The 23,878-nt window shown below is 46.8% G+C and overlaps 1 protein-coding gene across 1 annotated transcript in view; it reads right to left on the bottom strand.

The window, feature by feature from the left end:
* The window catches only part of KIAA1549 (KIAA1549 ortholog), a 125,051-nt gene extending 113,606 nt beyond the window's left edge, over window positions 1–11,445 (bottom strand). The window contains exon 1 of the mRNA XM_043872073.1: window positions 10,405–11,445. Coding sequence (XP_043728008.1) covers window positions 10,405–10,564 — 160 coding nt within the window. The 5' untranslated portion in view covers window positions 10,565–11,445. The remainder of the gene's footprint in view (window positions 1–10,404) is intronic.
* Window positions 11,446–23,878: the final 12,433 nt, after the last annotated feature.

A 23,878-nucleotide genomic window follows, 5' to 3' on the forward strand; every position in this document is an offset into this window, starting at 1 on the left:
GATTGCTTCATCCACAGGAAACACTGTCCCCCAAAGAGCTAGTTGGCTGGCCCCCTGGCCTCCTTCAAATCTTAAGAGTAAATGCGACTGTCTCAGGTTGAACCATGTCCCCCATCCCCAAATTCACAGGTTGGAGTCCTAACCCCGAGTACCTCAGGATGTGACCTTATTGGAAACAGGGTCACTGAAGATGTTAGAAACTAAGATGAAGTCATACCGGAGTATGGTGTGCCCTCGATCCAATGGCTGTCCTTATAGAAAGGGGAAAATTGAAGACGCGCTGCCACAAGCCAAGAGACAATCCAGGAGAGAGGACAGGACAGATCCTCCCCACACCGCGCCTTCAGAGGAGCACGGCCCTGCAGACAGGGGACTTCTAGCATCCAGCACGGGGCTGCGATCAATTTCTGCTGTTTAAGCTGCCATTTTTGTGGCCCTTCATTATGGAGGCCCCAGCAATTAACACAGCCACGGGCTCAATGAGGCCTCCCTCGCCACTGGACTCCCGCTTCCATCCCTCGCTCCCAAGCCCTCTACCTGCTCCATTTCTTCATGGCATTTACCAACAAGTAACACGCCATGAAATTACCTTTGTTCACGGAGGCATCCCCAGGGCCCAGGGCAGGGTCTGCACAGAGTAGGCACTCAAGAAGGATCTGCTACCCAGAGAAACAACACAGGACAAAACAGACCAAGGCGGGCCCAGCCGAGCTTACTCTGTAGTGGAGGGAGACAGAAGAAGCAGACACGGAGAAGGTGGTGCCAAGCGCCGTGGAGACCACCAAGGCAGGGTCAGGCGCAAGGAATTCGGGAAGGGCTGCGGTTTCTTTAAAACAGAGTCAGGGAAGGCGTCTCTGATGACGTGAGATCTGAGCACAGACCTGAAGGAAGGGGCGCCCGTAAACCATGGAGATCACAGCTGAGATAAGAATGTTCCAGGCACAGAGAACAGTAAGTACAGATTAGTTCAATAAACACATACCATTTGTATAATCAGAATAGAGGGGAAAAAATAAGGCTATTATAAGTCTGAAAATGCATCCAAATATTTAAAAGCCCAATGCAAGGGCAAGGAAGAAGAATCTGGTTTTATGAATTCTTAAAGACTCTATCCTGGCCCAGGCTGAAAATTTCAACCCCCTCCCAGCCCTGTCCCTAGCCTATCCTCCAACAAAACGGGGGGAGTGAGACGAGTTGAGAGGTGAAAAGTGAGGTGAAAGTGGAAGATGACAGGTGAGGTAAGAAGCTTTGAGGTGAGGTGAAATGAGGTGAGAGGTGAAAGGTGAGGTGAGAGATAAAGTATAAGGTGAAGGTGTGTGCTTAGTCACTGCATTCATGCCCCACTCTCTGCGACCCTATGTACCAAAGCCCACAAGGTTCCTCTGTCCATGGGATTCTCCAAGCAAGAATCCTGGAGTGGGTTGCCATGCCCTCCTCCAGGGGATCTTCCCAACCCAGGGTTGGAACCCGTGACGCCTACATCTCCTGCATTGGCAGGCAGTTTCTTTACCACTAGCGCCACCTAGGAACGTGAGGTGAGGTGAATCAGTCCTGAAGTTGAGAAGCCTGGAGATCCCTGATGGTGCCTTAGGGCCAAGAGTAGGGAATGTGACTGCTGTCCTAGCCTCCAGCCGCCGACCTGTCCCCATCAGGTCTGGCCTCTGCTGGTCACCTGTGTCAGCCGGCACGTTCCCACAGCCAGCACCCGTCCAGTGCTCCGGCCCTGCCCTCAGGCCACCATGGATCCCAGCTCTGACGAATGTTCACTCCTGCTACCCGACCAGCTAGTTCCCATTCAGCCTCACTTTAGGTTTTTTTTTTAATTGCAGTTTTAAAAAACTCCACATATCATACAGTTTACCGTAGTGTTTGGTACATTCACATGGTTGTACAACCCATCTCCAGAACGCTTTTCATCCTGCAAAAGTGAAACTCGGCACCCACTGAACACAGCTCCCCTGCCCTCCTTCCCTCCGCCCCTGGCCAGCTCCACTCTACTTTCTGTCTCCGCGATTCTGGCAACTAAATACAGGTGGAATCGCACAATACTTTGTCCTTTTTGTGTCTCTTATTTCACTTAGCATTAATGTCAAGATCCATCCATGTTGCAACCTGAGTAAGAACTTCCCTTTTTCTCTAAGAAGGAATACTAACTCCCTTGTACGGACAGACTGCGTTTTGTTTGCGTCTGTTAATGGACATCTGAGTTGCTTCCACCTTTGCCTCACTTTTGACACTTGTTTGCTTCAGCTACCTCCAGGCGCTCCTGTAATCTTGGGGTTCAAGGCCTCCAAACATGCCCAGGCTGAGGGAAAACATGGAGCAGGGGTGGTTCTGAGCTACACGACCTGCCAGACACCAGCCCAGTTCTGAACCTGCTGCTGCTCCTTTCCTGCTTCCCAACCAACTTAAAACCTGCATTTTTACCAGTTAAAGACTCCCTACTGATAGGTGAAACCAGGTGTGGGAAATGTACCCATCCTCAAGGACACACTGCCGAGGCCAGAGCTTCTCGAACCTGAGTGTGCTAAGTCCCTCTCGTGTCCAACTCTCTGCAACCCCTGTGGACCACAGCCCATCAGGCTCCTCTGTCCATGCGATTCTCCAGGCAAGAATGCTGGAGTGGGTTGCTCTGCCCTCCTCCAGGGGATCTTCCCGACCCAGGGATCGAACCTGAGACTCTTACATCGCCTGCACTGGCAGGTGGGTTATTTACCACTAGCACCACTTGGACTTAAATGGTATACTCCATAGATCCAAGCAGACCTCGGCGAGGGTCTTCCTCACACACTCCCGGGGAGCTTTGGGGGCCGCTCCATGCCCCGTAACCTGCAGAAGCAAAGGCCTAGCAACCCCTCCGCCACTCACTCCTGTCTCCTGGGCTCCCCATTTGCTGTGTGTGTGCAAGGCGTCCCATGTTCACACGGCCCTTCAGGCTGTGTGGCTCCAAAGTGAATCTCGGCACCACGGTGAGGCAGGGCTCCCTCCACCGGCCCTGATGCAAGAGCAAAGAAAGGAGCTGGAGGGCTTCCCCAGGACTCCACAGGGCCGCCAACACCGGCCCGGCACCAAGAGCGGGAGCCCCCGACTGGCCCCGACCCCCTGGCAGGACGGGCCACCCACCGCCCAGGGGCGCTGTCACCGCACGTATCCGGCCGGGGCTCCCAGGAAAGGCAAGCAGACGGTGCCCGCCTCGCCCACTGCCGAGACGGCCCCCCAACTGCAGCCCACACCATTTAAGACCTGACAATTCGTCCACTCACCTCCTCTCGGCTTCCTTCCACAAGCTAGCGTATTTCCTCACACTCGCCGTCCCCTCTCACACCCGCCTTCTTCTCAGCAGAGGGCTGAGAACGTCCGCCATCCCCAGGAATGCTCACCCGCTCCTCAGCCCGCCCGTCCCCCACCACCTAGCTCCAGCTCTCCTCCACTCTCCCCTGCGTCCCCTCCCCCCAAAGCCCTGGAGTCTTCGCTCCCACCCTCATCGGCCCTCCCAGCACCATCCATCTCCTCTTCCAGCCCACCCCCTCCTCACCGGCACTTGGGGGCCCCTACCTGCCCCTTCTTCGCCTTCCGTGAACTTGCGGCCCACTTCACACCCCAAAGAGACACAGGACCCCCCAAAGCAGGACTTGGCCTCCCCCCCAACACCCCCCACCCCCGGCCAGCCAGTCACCGTCAAGTGCATCCCGAGGTTGAAACCATGGAGGATGTGAGGAAGGCGACCCTCAGGCGTCAGATCCTGTCACATCCCCCTCTCGTTGGCCCTTTAGGGCACAAGTGCTCTGGAGACCCTGCACCCACCGTGTCCACGTTCTCGTGAGCGCCCACCTCCCACATCCCGGCTCCCACCCCTGGCACAAGCCTCATCCTGAGCACCCAGGCTGTGGACTCGGACTTGAAGGAGCATGAAACTGTGGGAGCTCCCCAGTTGTTTCAGCGAGAAAGTGATGATGTGACGTGAGCAGCCTGGTTTCCACAAGGACCTCCAGCTGAAGCGGGGAGATGAACTGGCTGGAGCCAGAGCAGTAACGGGGGAGAAGAGGACGGGAGGCTGAACAGGGGCAGCGGTGATGGAGAGAGGGGTGGAGAGACTAAAGGGCCGCTTCCTCCCCACCGCGGCGGTCACGGCCCTTCATTTACTGAAGACTCAGTGCCCAGCTCCCGGTCCTCTCACCTCACTCCTGGCGAATCTGGCACCCACAGAGGAATCACCCAGAGCCTGCATTCATGGTCCACTCCGACACCCTGCACTCCTGCACCCACACCCCACCACCTTAACCGAGACCAACAGCAGCCCTGATTCACTTCTGAAACCGCCATCCCTCCAGCCTGCCTCCCACCTCGCTGCTATCTGGGATCTCCCCAGACCCCCTTTCTCGTCCTTCTCCCCTCCTCCCGTTCCTTCCTCATCCAGCCCAGACTCTGCACCGCACCATCTGACCATGTCTTCACAAATCCCCCCACTCCCCTTGGCTTTTGACCACCTCTGCCCAAGATTCCCAACCCTGGCTCAAGCCAACCGCCCACCTCCCCTGGCCCCACACAGCCTGTCAGATGCTACAGGACAAATGCCATCACATGTGCCCTGGCAACACCACAGCTATCTCCCGTCGCCTCAGGCTTCACTCCCAACCTCCCACCAGTCCCTTCCAGTTCCTTCTCCCATTATTATTTCTCTCCTATGCAAGCTATGTTAAGCCTGCCTGCCCAAAGGGGCTTCTCACTTTGGAGAATTATCCTTCAGTTACTTCTATGTGCTCAGTCGTGTCCGACTCTGAGAGCCTGTGGACTATAGCCTACCAAGCTCCTCCGTCCATGGGATTTTCCAGGCAAGAGTACTGGAGTGGGTTGCCATTTCCTTGTCCAGGGGATGTTCCTGACCCAGGGATCGAACCCGGGTCTCCCGCATTGTAGGCAGATGCTTTACCATCTGAGCCACTGGGGATTCTATGTGCTTCTACTCGTTCTTAAATTTTCAACCACTGCTTTACTGATTCTTCCATGACGCCTATGAACATAACCAAGTCAATATATATGTTTTCAAAATCTCCATCAACCCCATGAACTCAATAAGTAGCAAATCTGGTCACCTCCCGCCCTCCTTGTATCTGTAGGGGCTCCCGTTTTTTTCAAGATCCCCTAAGTCTAAGTCCACAGCCTGCGCTCTCAGTAGGAGGTTTATGAGGTGGGGTGGGAGTAGGGACCTAGGATGCAGGGGCTCATGAGAAAATGAACACGGTGGGTGTACTGGGGGCGGGGATGCAGGCGGAAAGAGTATTTTTTTTAAGAAGAACTGAACACAATGGCCTTCAGCAGGTCACTGAGCTAGAACATCTACAGGACAGTGAGATGGTGACACTCACAGACAGTCGGTAGAAGCTGGACAGTTGCTATAACACACGCATCCAACCTGTGGACCTGAAATGTAAGAGCTAAAGGGTACTCAGAGATCATCTCAGCGAACCCTGCTTACACTGATGAGATAACCCAGCACAGGGTAACCTGTCCACAGACACACGGCAAGTCATCGGCTGAGAAGAGCACACTCAGGTTTCCTAACTCACAATTCGGTGTACTTTCCAACAAATCGTGCTGCCTAAGCACATGAAAGAGAAATCATGTCACTGCAAGCCCGCAGATGAAAGGTGGGTGGTCACAACTTGGAAACAAATTAGATCAGTGAGAACAGCATCTTTCTAGCTGGGAAAATCAACCTAGTGTAATTATAATTACAGTAATTAGCTGCCTCTAGCACCCAGGGCACTGAGAGAAAAACCTGTGGCTCCCAGGTCCCCCGTGACTTTTCACAACCCCTGGCTGGGTTCTGTTTTCAGGATTAAATGAGGCATTTCCTGACAAAGACTGTAGCAGCTGTTCCCAAGGGGCTGGGGAGGTGAGGATTTAAAATGACTTCCTCCATGCCCTTTGATTCTCAACCCAGAGACAACCAAGCAAACAAGATAGAATCCCAATCAGTTTCAACATCATGGTTTTAAATCAATTGTTCTAACAGTGAAAAGACAATTGCAAGATATTAAGTGGACTATCCCCCAAATGCCATCAACTTTCAACTATGGGTTTATGGTATCTGGATCAGCAGTTCCAAGGTCAAAGTGCCTAAAAATAAGCTGTGAAAAAAGGAAGATTCCCAGTTACTAACACCAAAGATTCTAATGTAGGTGAAGGGAGAGCTGCAGAAATCTAAATTCTTAACAAGCACCCCCAAGTCCCCGAGGGATGGTGATGATGCAGGGGTCTAGGGATCACACCTTCAGAACATTTACCTAAGTCTTCGTTTATAGGCTACTACACCACTGAAGAAGTATAGCAAATATTCAACTGAAAACACTCATAATAAAACAGTGCATTAAGTAACATAAAAAGTTAACATGCCATTAAGCATACATGCAATGAAAAAACAAAATGGCAGATTTTGCTAACCAAAATAATCAAATTTCAAAACTATGTAAAATTTAAAGGAAAATCCATTAGGAGGGGGAGAATGCAACAAAAAGGAGAGGGGAAAAACAGTTGCTATCTTTTAAAAAAAATTTACATGTGTGTGTGTGTGTGTGTGTGTGTGTGTGTGTGTGTGTGTGTGTGTGTATGGCTTCCCAGGTGGCTTAGTGATAAAGGACCTGCCTGCCAATATCGGAGATGAGGGTTGGATTCCTGGGTCGGGAAGATCCCCTAGAAATGGCAATCCACTCCAGTATTCTTGCCTGGGAAATTCCAAGGACAGAGGAGCCTGGAGGGCTACAGTCCACAGAGTCAAAAAGAGTCAGACACGACTCAGTGACTAAACTATACGTATATATCATGGATAAATAAGAAAAAACAGAAAATTAACAGACTACAAATACAAAATAAACACAAAATATTCAACTCAAAAGTAATAAAAAATTAAAGCAATGTGTTACAAATTAACTAGAGTTTTAAAAGTAACACTCAATGCTGGCAGTGATGAAGTAAAACAGTAAACTGCATAGACTGCTTGGGGTAATTTCAGCATTACAGTTTAATGTAAGAAGCTGATTCCTTTAACAACCACCTACCGAGACACGTATTAGACACCCAGCACACCAAACAAAATGTGCAAAGATCCAGGCTGGTGGATTTAGATCTAAATAGTAGTCTAATTTCTCTTCTGGAAATGTATTCTAAGGGGGGAAAAGAGCCCACACACAAAGAAATCTAGACAAAGCCTTACCTATATACCTATTCATCACAGCATTATTTATAACAGGAAAAAAAAAAGCTGGAAATAATAAAAGGATAATTGAGTAAATTATTAGGATGGAAACTGTGAATTTTTCATGAATAGGGAAATGCTTAAGTTAAATATTGAGTGAAAAAAGTAAATACATAAATTCAATTTTTTTTTTTATGTTAACAAAGCAAAGACAAAGTTACTTACAGAGTTAGCTATAGGTTGTGGGATTAAGGATACCTGTTATCTGTACCTTCCAATAATTTTCAAAGTTTCAATTTCATAATAACTATTATCTTAAGAAAGACTTACCCCTGAATAAAATGGAGAAGTGGGATATAATCTTTTCTTTTTACATGGTGGATGTAGGATTCCTAAAGCACTCCATTCAAAAACAAGTCCAAAGCATTACAACTTGTTTCCACAACAGTGAACCGTCAAGACCAAACTTATAAATGTTTAAACCAACCAAAAAAAAAAAAAAAAAAGGAGGGGGCACATTTAAAACGCTGAATGAAACAGAAGTAGGCAAGAAATCAATAAGACACAGAAATTTATATAAAGACTGAAATATGGGGATAACTGGAGGGTGGACTCCATTTAACAAAGTTACCAAGCAAAGACAAACCTGTGGAAGGAGGAGAGAGTCTACAGGCAGCCACAGAAGGAACAAGTGCCCAACCTAGGAGATCCAAGGCAGGAGAAAGACACGCCACATTCTAATGCCACTTACTCTTCAGAAGGAGAACCAGCACAGCAGGGCTTGGCATAGCCTCCTCCAGCCCCACTCCAATGGGGAAAATACAATTCTCAGGACGAGGAGCCCGAGGGTCCCAGTGGCACAGAGACAAGACATGGGCCAGACAGCTGAAACGCAGCATCTCCTCAGGGTCACATGCCACTCACCATGCCCAAGGGTCCCACATTAGGAAGTCACCCTCCGCCACTATCACTCTCTCAAGCCTTCCAGAGGATCGGTGCTACCTTTTAAGAGATCTTCCCTGGAAAGCTGTTTCCCTTGCTGCCTTTCCTGCCCGGGGACAGCCCACGTGGGGTCTGGTCTTGCTTATGAGCTGCTTTGGGTCCCAAAAGGATCCCTGAGGACAGGCGCCGTGTCCTCCCCTTCTTCAGTTCCCATCCTATGATGCAGCCTAGAAGTAGCTATACAAACCTGAGGGGCCCAATACACCAACCGGCGAAAGGATGAGGTCTCTGCTTCTATGATGTCGGTTCTAGAGTGGATATAAAATGACTTTCAAGTCTCCACGTTTAATGTTTGCATTGGAGGTTACGCGGCACAGGAAAAGACTAGAGAAGAGAAAATTATGGAGGGACAGTACAAACAGCTCCATTTACTTTAAATTTATCAAGAGAATTACTTGTATTACCCACAACATCTACAGCACATCCAGATGGCCATATTCACATGAGGAAGCTGTATAGAGGTTACTGTACATGGAGTCTGGAGTCAAACTAACCCAAACTCCTGCAGCCTTAGTATTCTCATCTGTAAAATGGGGATAACAATGCCTAACTCACAGAGTATCAGATCATGTATATAAAATGTGGCGCCCGGCACACAGGACGCACTCAGTAAATGGAAACAATCAGCTTGTCGTGTCCCTTAGCAGATGAATCCATTAGTATCAGATGGGCTTTACTGCTTGACTAAAGCCAAGAGCCTGCTTCATGATTAGCTCTTCTCACGAAAAGCCCAGGATCTCCATTTCTCTCAACACACAGGCTAGAACACACAGGAGCAAGACTGAGAGCTGAGGCACTGGGTCAGGCAATGCTGTCTCTTTCAAATGCCCGAAAGAGACCCATTTTGTCCCCCTGGTTCTGCTGTGGCTCCCTGAGCAGGGTTCCACCCAGCTATGGGAAAGCTATGAAGTGGTCTCAGGTGTGCCTAAGTTCACAGGTTAAGCGCCATAAGGCGAATGGAAAACAGAGGGCTCTGCACCAACTAGCCTGTGACCTTGGGCAAGTCAGTGATGTCTCAATTTCCTCTTCAGTAAGAGGAGCAGTTCCAGTCTGTGATCCCTCAAGTCCCTTCCTGTGCTTTTGTGTCCAATCCTCTGTGTGGCACTGGTTATAATTCCGACAGTGAGGTCCAGGGACACCTTCAAACGTGTTCCATTTCCTCCCAGAGCCACTTGGCGGTCCTCTGGCACTGATCCCACCAGAAGGGAGGGTTTGGAGTTGCTTCCACAGCTTTCTGGTTTTGTTCAGCATGCAGCCGCTCTGCACACTGCTCACTCCACCTTTCCTGCCCCCAAAGTGGTCGTGCGTGTGCCCGCGCTTGTGTGTGTGTGTGTGTACGCGTACGAGCACGCGCTGGGGCAATCACCGGCTTGCATCATGTCAGTTCAGAGACGGTTTGCAGACCATCCTGCGTGTATGCTCAGGGTGGACAAATAAACATTTCAGAGGAGCAATAGGAATTAAATCATTTCCTCAACAACAAAACCCGCCCACATGCTTCTTCATAAATCATGCCTCTTAATTTCACGCTAACAGTCAGTAAACTGCCTCTATTATAAAAACAACCCTTACTCCTTTCATGCCCTGACACTTAAGAATCACAATATTTTCACACTCTATTGTACTAATGCCTTTGCAGAAGTAACAGCAATAGCTATTTCCCTGGAAAGATCCATGGCCAGGGCGCTTTCCAAGAGATATTCTTTGAATGTTCTTTGTGTCCTGGTGCACTGGGGGACACGGCCAGCTGCCTGCATCTGGGGGACGCAGGGCCACCCAGAGTAATGCAACACTGCTTTAAAGCACACTCACCGAATGTACCCTTTCGCCCCGACCATCAAGTATTTCCCCAAATTTGCTGTAACCACATTCATACAGCCATGCACAAACACAATTCCAGTGCCTGCGTTTTGCAGGGAAAAATAAAGACACATTTTGAGATGAAGCCGCCAGACCCACCTCGGGTTCCGTGGATAGCAGAATAAGCTTTGCAGACCTTTGGCAAGATTGGCCAGAATCTGCTTGCTTTTTCGTATTATTTTTTCCGTGCCTTTATCTGTTGGGCCCAACGAGAATGGAAAACCATCTCCAGAAAGGAGGGCGAGGGAGCGGTGGAGAATAAAAGATGGGCGGGGAAAGCAGGATTTTGAAAAGAGCAGCGATAAAGGAAAGGCAGGGTCGCGCCGGAGGGTCTCCGCGGTGCTTACCTGGGGCGCACGAGGTCGGCCGGGCCAGCAGCAGCAGCCAGAGGCCGGGGAGTAGCAGCCCCGAGCGGCGGCGGCGGCGGCGGCGGGCGCGGCGGGCGGAAGGCCCGCGGCCGCTCGGCCCCGGGACCAGCGCGACCCCGGCGCGGGTCTTCCCCTCCATGGCCGCGCCTCGGCGTCGGCGCCGCGCCCCCGGCAGTCCCGGCCGGCGCCCCGGCCCGGCCTCGCGGCTCTGCGCTCTCAGGCCCGGGAGGGGCGGCCGCTGCGGCGGCGGCGGCTGGGACGGGGCGCCGCGCACCGGCGCGGAGAGAGGCCGGCGAGGCGGGGGCGGGCCGGGGGCCGGAACCGCGGACGGACGGGGGCTGCCAGCCGCACGCCGGCCTCGCCGCTCCGCCCACTTCGGAGCCTCCGAGGCGCTGCCCAGCAACGCGCGGGCCCGGGCGCGGGGAGGCGAGCACCACCTCCCGGCCGGCCGGGAACCTGCCTGAGGGGCGGCCAGGCGGCGGGCGCGGGAGCGCGGGGGCTGCGCGGCGCAAGGACCGGGCCCGGCCCGCCCCCGGGATCCGCCTCCTGGGAGGGGGCGCGCGGGACGCGGGAGGCCTGGGACCAGGTGGCGGTCGGCGCCGCCCAACCCGCACCGAACGCCGGGTCACGCCGCCCTGGTGGCCCGGCGTCCAGCCCCCCGGGGGCGCCCGGAGGGAGGGGGCGCCGCGAGGAGGGGCCAGAGCCGGAAAACCTGGCCCGCGCGAGCGCGGCGGGCCTCTTTCCTCCTCTGGCTCCAGTCCGTGCGGGGCAGCAGGTGTGAGGGGGGCTCCTGCGTTGGTAGGACAGCCTTCGGGGCTGCAGCGGGCACAAAGCGAAGGAGAAATCGGCGGCCCCTTTGCAAGAGTCCGACGTGCAGTAGAGGAAAGCGCGCGCACCGCCCTACCCATCCTGTCTCCCGCCTGCAGGTCTTGCCTCCGGACCAGGTGACTGGGAAACGAACAGATAGGATGCTCTGGGCCCGGAAAACCCGCAAATCGCGCACCTAGTAGGCCTGCAGAAGGCGCCTACAGAATCAATTGAAGCAGAACGCCGAAGAATTGATGCTTTTGAAGTGTGGTGTTGGAGAAGACTCTTGAAAGTCCCTTCGACTGCAAGGAGATCCAACCAATCCATCCTAAAGATCAGTCCTGAGTGTTCATTGGAAGGACTAATGCTGAAACCGAAACTCCATTACCTCGTGTGAAGGGCTGACTCATTGGAAAAGACCCTAATGCTGGGAAAGATTGAAGGCGGGAGGAGAAGGGGACGACAGAGGATGAGATGGTTGGATGGCATCACCGGCTCAGTGGACATAAGTTATGGTAAACTTCGGGAGTTGGTGATGGACAGTGAGGCCTGGCGTGCTGCAGTCCATGGGGTCGCAAAGAGTCGGACACAACTGAGCGACTGAACTGAACTGACTGGGAAGAGAACCACGCACGCTCAGGCCGTCTTAGGGAAAGCAGTGGTCTTGGGAGGGAAAAGAGAATGCCAGAGTTCGGAAGAGTTCGGACTGGGTGCAAGGATCAGGAACGCGAGGATATGAGTTGACATTTGTCTGGTGCCTGGTGTGCACAGAGTGTCTAACTCCAAGGACACCCCGTGGACTAAAGGTCTTGGAACGTGGAATTGACAGTTTTCGATCTTGTCCTATTGGAATGCTTGCACCAGTCAGATTATGAAAGGTGTGAGTTGGGGACACTGTATTGCCCCGGGAAACTACAATGGACTGTGGAGAGTGTGAATCACCCACAAAGGATGCAGGTTGCTCTCCAGTCTGTTTTCCCTGCAAGGCCCAGCCTTGCAGCTCCAGCCCAACAAGGCTTCCTGTCTGGTGGTGAGAGTATTGGAGAATTAGTAATAGCCCTTGCTCAGAATAAGGCTGAGGTACCTACCTGTTAAGTACCTACCTGTTAGTTTCAAGGAAGATAATTGAGTGCTTCGGCAGCACATATACTAAAAATTGGGAGGAAGATAATTGAGAATAAAGGTTAAAGATAACTTTTGTTGATATTCCTATTTGGTTTTGTACTTTTTAATCCCTCCTGATCATAAACAGTCCTTGTTCTTAGCACCTTGATCACCTCCCTTCATAGATAAGGAGCTTTGCATACCTTGCTTTCAGCTCATAATCTGCAGGTTAGTACTCAGATGGAGACACTGCCTATCCGTGCACATCTGGTCCTTGGATATCAGCCCTAGATGTTCATTTTCCGATTTCACTTCATTTGACCACAGACCCCTGCCTTGGGTGATTCTTAAATTGTCTTGTCCTATTAATGTTATCTTTTATGAATTTATGCTTTATGTCTCCAGCCAAATTAATAGGAAGTTCAAAGATGATGTCATCCTGCTTAGCACTGCCCATAGCACCAGTCAAACCTTGTTATCCATTTGTTGATTTGAATCAGAGAATCCACCTGCCCAGTGAAGAAGTTCAACCTTTCAGATCTGGCCCTAGCCTCCAGGAGGCTTCCACCTACCCCAGAAGACAGGGTGTGAGAGAAAAGAGGTGCTCTCACAAACTGCAAGTCAATTCAAGAAAAATGAAATATTTGCCCAGCCATTAAGAAAAGATCAACATCAATTGGAAATAGAAATTGCAACTTCAATAGGAATGAGGCAAGGTCACCAACTCTCTAAGAAAAATGAGATTCCTAGTGTCCCATAGTTTCCCAGCTCTGAAGGCAAAAACTCAATTTTTCAGGGACTTCCCTGATGATTCAGTGGTTAAGAATCCACCTTCCAGGATTTCCCTGGTGGTCCAGTGGTTGAGAATCTGCCTGCCAAGGCTGGGGACACAGGTTTGATCCCTGGTCAGGGAAGATCCCACATGCCAAGGAGCAACTAAGCCCACATGCCACGACTACCAAGCCCTTCATAGATAAGGAGCTTGTGAGCCAAACTACTCAAGCCCTCAAGCCCTAGAGCCCGTGCTCTGCAACAAGAGAAGCCACGGCACTGAGAAGCTCTTGCCCCGCAACTAAAGAGCAGCCCCTGCTCGCCACAACTAGAGAAAACCGAAGCAGCAAGGAAGGCTCAGTGCAGCCAAAAATTTTAAAAAAAGAATCCACCTTCACTGCTGGGGATGTGGGTTCAATCCCTGGTTGGGGAGTAAGACATCACATGCAATGGCTCAGCTAACCCTGCAAGACACAACTAGAGAGATGGCGTGTCAAAACTAAGACCCAACATGGAAACTACCTAAGCACTCACCAAAAAGTGAATGGTAAAGTAATCACACACACACACACACACACACACACAGAGGACTATTATTTGGCTGTGAAAAAGAAGGAAATCCTGTTATTTGCAACAACATGGATAGATCTTACAGGCATTATGCTAAGTGAAATAGAGAAAGGCAAATACTGTATGATCTCCTTTATTTGTGGAATCTAAAAACATGGAGCTCATAGAAACAGTAGAGTGGCAGTTACCAAGGACTGAAGGAAATGGGGAGATATTGGTCAGAGAGAACAGACTTTCAGTTAACAGATGAGTGGTTCCAGGGATCTAATGTTCGGCAAAGTCATTGTAATCAATAATAGCTTAAAGTTGTGAGCACAGAGCTTTAATAGTCTTAACATAACAACAAAACAGTAATTATGTGAGGTAGAAGTTGTGTTAACCTTATTGTAATAAACATTTCACTATATATCTGAGTGTCAAATTATCACTTTGTGCACCTTCAACTTACACCATGTTATATGTCAGTTATACCTCAATAAAGCTGGAGGGGATAAGAACCATTGAGCTAGAAGTCTGAGTCCAACTTTCTACTAAAAATGGTAAGACAGAAACTTAGAGAAGCTGGGATAGACTAAGGACTCAAACACCTGGCTAGAAGGTCTAGACTTAACTTTGTAAGCAATTGGGGTATCATTAATGATTTTTTTGAGGTAGTATTACAACTAAACACAAGAAGGATTACTCAATTAACCATATATAAGATGATCTGGAGAGAGAAAAGATTGCAAGTGAAGAGACTGATTAGGACAAGATCTTAACAGCGCATGACTGAAGTATAAAGGATCATAGGTTTTTTCACCATCAAATAGACCTTTTAAAAAATTGATTATATCCATTCGTGTCAGAGTGTGGGGAAACAGGCACTCTCAGGTTCTAGTGGTGGAGGTGTAAATTGGTATATCCATTTTGGAGGATGATTAAGCCTTATCTATCAAAATTTAAAATCAGTTCACCATCTGGTACAGAAAATTTTATATATATATATATATATATATATATATATATATATACACACACACACAGAGAAAGAGAAGTGAAGTTGCTCAGTCATGTCCGACTCTTTGCGACCCCATGTAGTATAGCCTACTAGGCTCCTCTGTCCATGAAATTTTCCAGGCAAGAGTACTGGAGTGGGTTGCCATTTCCTTCTCCAGGGGATCTTCCTGACCCAAGGATCGAACCCAGGTCTCCCGCATTGCAGGCAGACACTTTACCATCTGAGCCACCTGGGAATATATATGCTGTTGTTTCTGCTGCTTTTTCTTCCTTTCTTTTTCTTCATTGCTTTTCCTTTTTTTAATCAAGGTAAATTCAGTCAAATAATTCAATCAGATAAAATTCACTTCTTTTAAAGTATACCTACAGCTCAGTGAATTTTGACAAACAAGTAACTGCCACCACATTTAAGACACAGACCATTTCTACTGCCCTACAAAGTTCCCTTGTGCCAGCCCACAGTCTATCCCCTGCCCCTATCCCAACCCCTAACAACCACCAATTTGATTTCTATTTCTATAGCTTTGCCTCTCCCAGAATTCCATATATAAATGGAATAATATATGTAGCCTTTTGTGACTGGTTTCTTTTGCTTACTTCGAGATTCATTCAAGTTGTTGCGTATATCAGCAATTTGTCCCTTTCTATTGCTAACTAGTATTCCGTTGAATGGTCATACCACGGTTTGTTAATCCACTCACCAATTGATGGACATTTGGCTTGTTTTCAATTTTGTTTTGTTTTGGCTGTTATGAATACTGCTGCTATAAACATTTGCTTCCAAGTCTTTGTGTGACAATGTTTTCATTTCTCTTAGGTAAAAACCTTGGATTTGAGTTGTTAGGTCGTGTGGCTAATATATATTTAACTTTACACGAAACTGTCTTCCAAAGTGGATATAATATTTTACATTCTCACCAGCTATGTATGATAGTTTCAGTTGTTCCCTGTTCATGTCAGCACTTGCTTCTATCAGTCATTTTAATTTGTACCATTCTAGTAGGCATGTGGGGCTTCCTAGGTGGCTCAGTGGTAAAGAATCCACCTGCCAATGCAGGAGATGTGGGTTTGATCCCTGGGTCAGGAAGACCCCTGGAGTAGGAAATGGCAACCCACTCCAGTATTCTTGCTTGGAAAATTCCATGGATAGAAGACCCTGGTGGGCTATGGTCTATGGGGTTGCAAAAGAGTCAGACACAGCTGATCAACTGAGCACACACACACAGTAGGCATGTAGTGATATTTTGTTATGGTCTTTAATTTGCATTTTCCTGATGACTGATGTTATTGAACACCTTTCAGGTGTTTATTTCCCATTAATATTTCTTTTTTGATGAAGTGCCTGTGTAAATCTTTTACTCATTTTATAATTGCACTGTTTTCTTATTATCAAGTTGTAAGTATCTTTATTTATCCTGTATTCAAATTCTTTTTCAGACAACTATTTTTGCAAATATTTTATTTGAGTCCATAACTTGTCTTTCTGTTCTCTTAACAATGTCTTTTGAAAAGCAGACATTTTTAACTTTGATGAGGTCCAATTTGTAAATATTTTTGCTTTTGGTTTCTATATCCTAAGAAAATTTTTGTCTAACCCGAGGTCACAAGTATTTTCCCATATGTTTTCTTTTCTTTTTTTTTTTTTTCATTTATTTTTATTAGTTGGAGGCTAATTACTTTACAATATTGTAGTGGTTTTTGTCATACATTGACATGAATCAGCCATGGATTTACATGTATTCCCCATCCCGATCCCCCCTCCCACCTCCCTCTCCACCTGATTCCTCTGGGTCTTCCCAGTGCACCAGGCCTGAGCACTTGTCTCATGCATCCAGCCTGGGCTGGTGATCTGTTTCACCCTAGATAATGCACATGTTTTGATGCTGTTCTCTCAAAACATCCCACCCTCGCCTTCTCCCACAGAGTCCAAAAGTCTGTTCTGTACATCTGTGTCTCTTTTTCTGTTTTGCATATACGGTTATCGTTACCATCTTTCTAAATTCCATATATATGCGTTAGTATACTGTATTGGTCTTTATCTTTCTGGCTTACTTCACTCTGTATAATGGGCTCCAGTTTCATCCATCTCATTAGAACTGATTCAAATGAATTCTTTTTAATGGCTGAGTAATATTCCATGGTGTATATGTACCACAGCTTCTTTATCCATTCGTCTGCTGATGGACATCTAGGTTGCTTCCATGTCCTGGCTATTATAAACACTGCTGCGATGAACATTGGGGTGCACGTGTCTCTTTCAGATATGGTTTCCTCAGTGTGTATGCCCAGAAGTGGGATTGCTGGGTCATATGGCAGTTCTGTTTCCAGTTTTTTAAGAAATCTCCACACTGTTCTCCATAGCGGCTGTACTAGTTTGCATTCCCACCAACAGTGTAAGAAGGTTCCCTTTTCTCCACACCCTCTCCAGCATTTATTGCTTGTAGACTTTTGGATAGCAGCCATGCTGACTGGCGTGTAATGGTACCTCATTGTGGTTTTGATTTGCATTTCTCTAATAATGAGTGATGTTGAGCATCTTTTCATGTGTTTGTTAGCCATCTGTATGTCTTCTTTGGAGAAATGTCTGTATAGTTCTTTGGCCCATTTTTTGATTGGGTCATTTATTTTTCTGGAATTGAGCTGCGGGAGTTGCTTGTATATTTTTGAGATTAATCCTTTGTCTGTTGCTTCGTTTGCTATTATTTTCTCCCAATCTGAGGGCTGTCTTTTCACCTTGCTTATAGTTTCCTTTGTTGTGCAAAAGCTTTTAAGTTTCATTAGGTCCCATTTGTTTATTTTTGCTTTTATTTCCAATATTCTGGGAGGTGGGTCACCCTATGTTTTCTTTTAGAAATACAAGGTTTAGCTTTTATGTTTAGCTCTTCAATTCATCTGAGTCAACTTCTATTTATTTTGCTAGATAGAAGTTGCCGTTAACCTTTCCCATACAATGTCCAGTTATTATAGCACCATTTGTTAAAAGACTATCCTTTCTCCATAAGAATCAATTTTATATTTTTTTAATTTTTATTTTATTAATATAATAATATTATCATGTTAATTAATATTTATTTTTATTGCACTGAGTCTTCACTGCTACATGCTGGTTTTCTCTAGTTGCAGTGATTGGGGGCTACTTCTAGTTGTGATGGGCATCTCATTGCAGTTGGTTTTTTTGTTGCAGAGCACAGGCTGGAGGGCACACGGGTTTCAGCAGTTGTGGTGCATATGGTGTTAGTTGCCCTGCAGCATGTGGAATTGTCCCAGAGCAAGGATGGAACCCATGTCCCCTGCATTGGCAGGTAGAATCTTAACCACTAGACCACAAAGGAAGTTCAATTTTATACTTTTTAAAAATTTATTACAACATATATGTGGGTCTTTCCTTGGACCTTCTATTCTGTTCCATGTAAGATCTATATACCTCATAATGAAGGAGAGAAAGCAAGACACAGTATAGTGTAATCCTATTAATGGGAAAATGTGTGTTGATTGGAAATCCACTTTCCCACTGGGAAAAGAAATAATATTTGGAAAGGGATTGAGGAGTACATATTTGAAGAGGAATGTTCACTTTTACAGAGAGGAGCATTCATTTGTTACTCTTTATGTTAATACATCTGATTAGAGTATAATAAAATTATATCACTTGCATTTTAAACACAAGCATAATGCTTTTGTATTTTGACTAAAATCTCTGTGTGTTTGAGTGGAGATTAGAAAACAGGTGAGACACACACATCTCTGGGAGATAGTGAAGGATAGGGAAGCCTGGCGTGCTGCAGTTCCTGGGGTCGCAAAGACTTGGACACGACTTAGTGACTGAACAACCCCACCACCACTCTGGATATTAAATCAGCTGATGAAATATGAGGAAAGAAAAGAATAAAAGATGATTCAGAGGTTTTGCGGTCATATGTGCAAGGGTAAGCCAAAGGAAGCTTGGGGGTGGGAGCTAAATTCGAGGAGCTGGGTTAGCACCCAGTGCTAACAGGGAATGATGTTAGCATGAGCAGTGGGTGGTGAAGGTGAGCCTCAGGCTTGGAGGATTAGGCCAGTAGGGTTAAAAGTACACATATGGAAATCATTTGCACAGAAGTATTAGCTAAAGATGTGAAAGTAAATGACTCTGCCTGGGAAGAGGGGAAAGCAGAGAAGAGGGCTGAAGAGCTTCAGAAAGACCTTCATTTTGGAAAAACTAAAAAGGAGGTTTCGATAAAAGCAGAGAAAGACTGAGAGAAAGCTGAAGAGAACGACAGAAAAGTGACATCATCAAGGGCCTGGAGGACTGTTTCAGAAGGGCATGATCAATGTCAGGGATGATAAGGACTGAGATCTTTTTGGGCTTGATGATGTGGTCATTAAAAGGAGACTGCTGAAATGGGGGTGGAGAAGGGTAATAACAAGGGTAACTAAAAGAATGAGCTGATTGGAAAACACTGGAGGCTACAGAGAATGGTATCGGCAGGGTTGAAATATGTTTTAGGTTAGATAAGCCTGAACATCTCTGTAGATAGAAGAGAAGGTATTGAAAACAGGGAGAGAATAAAATGCAAGGGAAGATACTTTGAATGACATTATAATTATGAATATATGTTTTTATGGTGCTGTGCTGTGTTTAGTCACTCAGTCATGTCCAACTCTTTGCGACTGCATGGACTGTAGCCTGGCAGGCTCCTCGGTCCATGGAATCCTCCAGGCAGGAATACTAGAGTGGGTAGCCATGCCCTCCTCCAGGGGATCTTCCCAATCCAGGGATGAAACCCGGGTCTCCTGCAATGCAGATGGATTCTTTACCACCTGAGCTACTGGGTAAGCTCATGTATTTTTATGCTTTTGTTCAAATCCTTAGAATGTTTAACACTACTGACTTCATTAAAGTGAACCCTAAGATGAAGTAGGGACCTTGGTTGATTATGATGTGTCAATACAGTTCATTCTTGATTAAAAAAAAAAAAATGTACCACCTGGTTGATAGTGGCTATTCTTCCAGGGGAGGGGGAATATGAGGAGTTTCTGTATCTTCTTGTCATTTTTGTTGTGAACCTAAAACTGCTTTTTAAAAAAGTCTCAAAAAAAATTAACACTCAGGGTAGACATTTTTGGCAAAACTTCTGTTTCACTTTTACTTATGTATACACATTATATATGTGTGTGTGTTTGTTGGATTGTGATGTAAAATTGATCTCTTAGGTCAAAAACTTTGCAGGCCACAGTAGTTAAATTATACTGGCAAATAAAAACACAAATTAACCTCAAAAAAAAATACGAGGGAAGGATAATTGATATAAATTCTCAGAATTCAGAGGAGATGGAATTAAGAGCAGCATGTAATTCTTTTCAAAAATAGAGCCAATGGCGCCCATTCCAGTATTCTGGCCTGGGAAATTCCATGGACAGAGGAGCCTGGCGGGCTACAGTCCATGGGGTCGCAAAAGAGTCAGACATGACTTAGTCACTAAACAACAACACAGATTTTTCAGTTTCTGTTATGTGAATACTATAAGAAGCTAAATAATTAAAAGCATTATTTGTGATTAAAAAAAAAAAAAAATGACAGGATGAGCCAGCAACCCCTGTCCAGTATCAGGAGAGTGGCTTGATATAATTACATTACAGTAACAAGAGGCAATGTTATGCTTCTCTTATAATAACTGTGAGGAAACTAAAGATGTGTTTGGGTTATGTTGTTAAATGGAGAAAAACTAAATATAAAGTGGTTTATGAGATGATGTAAAACAATGAGTATGACTGGAAAGGAATGGTATAATATTTATAATTGTTGCATTAAGATGATGAGATTAAGGGTAGTCTCTCTTTAAGATGCTGTCATATTTGTGTTTACAATAAAAAAGGGTTTAGAAATGTCTTCCTCCAAGAGAGGAGAGGAAAGGACAGATAAAGATGAGTTCGGATGAAGGGTTTGGTGGTCTTTAACATGATTTCTCCCTTTCCAACACCCTAAGTCTCAGTGTTACATGGCAGGTTTGGGACTATAAATTTGGGGTTTTGTTTTTGTTTTTTGTTTTTTTAAACCCTAATAACAGTTAAGACTCCACGCTTGCACTACAGGGGGTGAGAGGTCGATCTCTGGTGGGGGTGGGGGCACTAAGATCACATATGCCTGAGCAGTATGGCCAAAAAGTTTTTTTAAAAAAAGGAGAGAGGGTATTGCAGAGAAAACAAGGGTGGGAAGACAAGGCAAAGAAAGGCAAGGTAGAAATTCTAAATGCAAGAAGGTAGAAATGAATGGAATGTGGACACAGGATGGGCCACTTGCTAACTGGAGGAAGAGCTATTTAGAGGAATTTAGGGAGAACAAATAAGTATGGTCAGATTGTAGCAAGCAGAGTTTAGACCTGCCATGGTCTAAGCCAAACAACTACCTAAATTGACCTCAGGCTCTAGGAAAGACCTCCTGCCCATCTAAAGGGAAGCCAGTGGAGAAAGAGATCCTCCAATGCCAGTGACCAAGGGTACAAGGTTTAAAACCAGGATCCTGGTCTCAGACAGACTGAGCCAGAGACTTCTGTCTCTCTTTCACCGTTTGTTGGCCATAATGACAATAAGAATGTTCCTGAAGCAGGCTTCCCAGCCTCGCCTCCCTGTCTGTTGCAGTTTCCCTTACCTCCTTCCCCAGTCCCCTCCCGACAGCACACAAACCACAGATCAACCAGCTCAACTCTCTGCCCACATTCTCCTCAGCCATTTCCCACTATAGCCCCAAACCCACGGGCAGCTCCCCTAAGAAGTGCCAAAAAACCCATAGGAGAACCTTGGCAGCAGTTGGGAAAAGCTGTTTTTAGAATCACCCTCTTTCTCTGGCATTCTACTAACTCCAACTCACATATGACTGGGTTCTAGAACTCATTGACTCTGGCTCCACTTCAGAGAAGGAGAATGATGATCAGTCAGTTCCCTTCCTCGTTCTTCCGTCTGGGCCTGAGTGAGAATCGATGACCCGAGTAAGGAAAGCCAAACCCACTCTGCGGATCTGTCCTAATCTCCCTGCTTTTCTAAAAAACTCTGCTCACTCACATCCCTAGATGGATACCCTTCCTAGGAGAGATCTCTGCTCTTGAGCTGTATCCTTCATTTCTCCACTCATTGGTCCTTCATCTCCCCAAACCTGGATCTGTTGCCCTCCTCTGTGCTCCCACAGCCCCTGGGATACCTTGGTCAGTGCTCTGACCACGTGGAGTAAATCTACATGTGCCTGCTAGTTCTTCAAGGGCAGAGACCAGCTCATTTCCACCTCTTTCATTCCTGGATGCCTAGCTTAGTGCTTGGCAGGTTGTAGGGCTCAGTTAATACTTGGATGTACAAGAACTAAGCTCCAAGCTCACCCTTCCCTGCACCCCATGAACAATAACATAATCAATTAATTAGGGGAGCATGAGTTTGTCCATGGTCCTTGGGTATCAGAGCCAGAAAAATGTACCAGGGCATCTTCTCATCCAACTTTACACAGACAGAGTAACTTCTCAGACTTCAAAGTACATCAAGAAATGCTGGGGACCTCCCTGGTGGTACAGTGGATGGAAACCCACCTGCCAATGTTGGGACACAGGTTTGATCCCTGGTCCGGGGGAAGATTCCACATGCCTCAGAGCAACTAAGCCCATGCACCACAACTACTGAGCCCAAACTCTAGAGCAGATGAGCCACAGCTATGGAGTCTGCATGCTGCAAGTACTGAAGCCCGTGGGCCGAGAGCCTGTGCTCCACAACAAGAGAAGCCGTTGCAATGAGAAGCCCATGCATTGCAACAAAGGGTAGTCCCCGCTCGCCGCAACTAGAGAAAGCCCATGCGCAGCAATGAAGACCCAGCACAACCAAAAATAAATAAAACTTTAAAAAGGAAAGAAATGCTGGATTCCTCTGCTCTACACTATGAACCGTCAACCAGTGATTGCTTAAAAAACATAAAAGGTCACTTCAGACATGACATCAGTTCGGCCTTGTGTAGAGCTACAGTCATTGGCATCAGCAAAAGCTTATTAAATTTAGTGAATGACTTTAAAAGCTCTTCACAGAAAAAGAGAAAGAACACAATCTCTGCCCTTTAGGTGATGGCAATCTCCAAACAATAAGATATGCTTACAAAATTTGAATTTCATAGGCTCTGGTGAAAATTGTGAGAAACTGGATGATAAAATTATCTGCCCACAAACAGCTGTGTGTGGAACTCCTCCACCATTTAAAAGAGCAAATTAAGAAATTCCTAGGCCAGTGCTGTCAAGAAGAACTTTATGCGATGATGGAACTGTTCTATAAATCTGTTCTGTCCAATGAAGTAGCTGCTATGAGCATCCAAAGTGTGACTAAGGAGCTGAATTTTTAATGTTATTTCAGTTTAATGAATTTAAAGTTGAATATCTATGTGGCCACCATATTGGATGGAACGGCTCGATCATGAAAATGAAGTACAATGACTGCTGTGTGATAAGTGGAGTATAGAAACTGCCAACTTATAACTCACTATTCAAATTCGCTAATAAATCCTGGACTTGGTCCATGATGGGCTTTCCTGGTGACTCAGATGGTAGGGAATCTGCCTGCAGTGCCAGAGACCTGGGTTCAATCCCTGAGTTGGGAAGACCCCCTGGAGGAGGGCATGGCAACCTACTCCAGTATTCTTGCCTGGAAAATCCCTATGGACAGAGGAGCCTGATTGGCTACAGTCCATGGGATCACAAAGAGTTGGACATGGCTAAGCACAGCACAGCACATGATATATACTATTTTTTTTTTTTTTGTCTTCCCTGGTATCTCAGTTGGTAAAGAATCCGCCTGCACTGCAGGAGACCCTGGTTCGATTCCTGGGTCAGGAAGATCTGCTGGAGAAGGGATAAGCCACCCACTCCAGTATTCTTGGGCTTCCCTCATGGCTCAGCTGGTAAAGAATCCACCTGCAATGCGGGAGACCTGGGTTTGATCCCTGGGTTGGGAAGATCCCCTGGAGAAGGGAACGGCTACCCACTCCAGTATTCTGGCCTGGAGAATTCATCCATGGGTTCACAAAGAGTCAAACATGACTGAGCGACTTTCACTTTCACTGGTTCATGACGGGTATTTGACATCTATGGCAAACACCACTTTCTGTACATTAGTTTCCTCATCTGCAAAATGGGAATAATCATAAAAGTAACTATACCTCATACCACCCTCAGCACTTTGCCTCTCTAACCTTCTAAGAATCAAT

Source organism: Cervus elaphus, chromosome 18, assembly GCF_910594005.1.
Source record: "Cervus elaphus chromosome 18, mCerEla1.1, whole genome shotgun sequence".
In the NCBI taxonomy this organism is placed as follows: domain Eukaryota; kingdom Metazoa; phylum Chordata; class Mammalia; order Artiodactyla; family Cervidae; genus Cervus; species Cervus elaphus.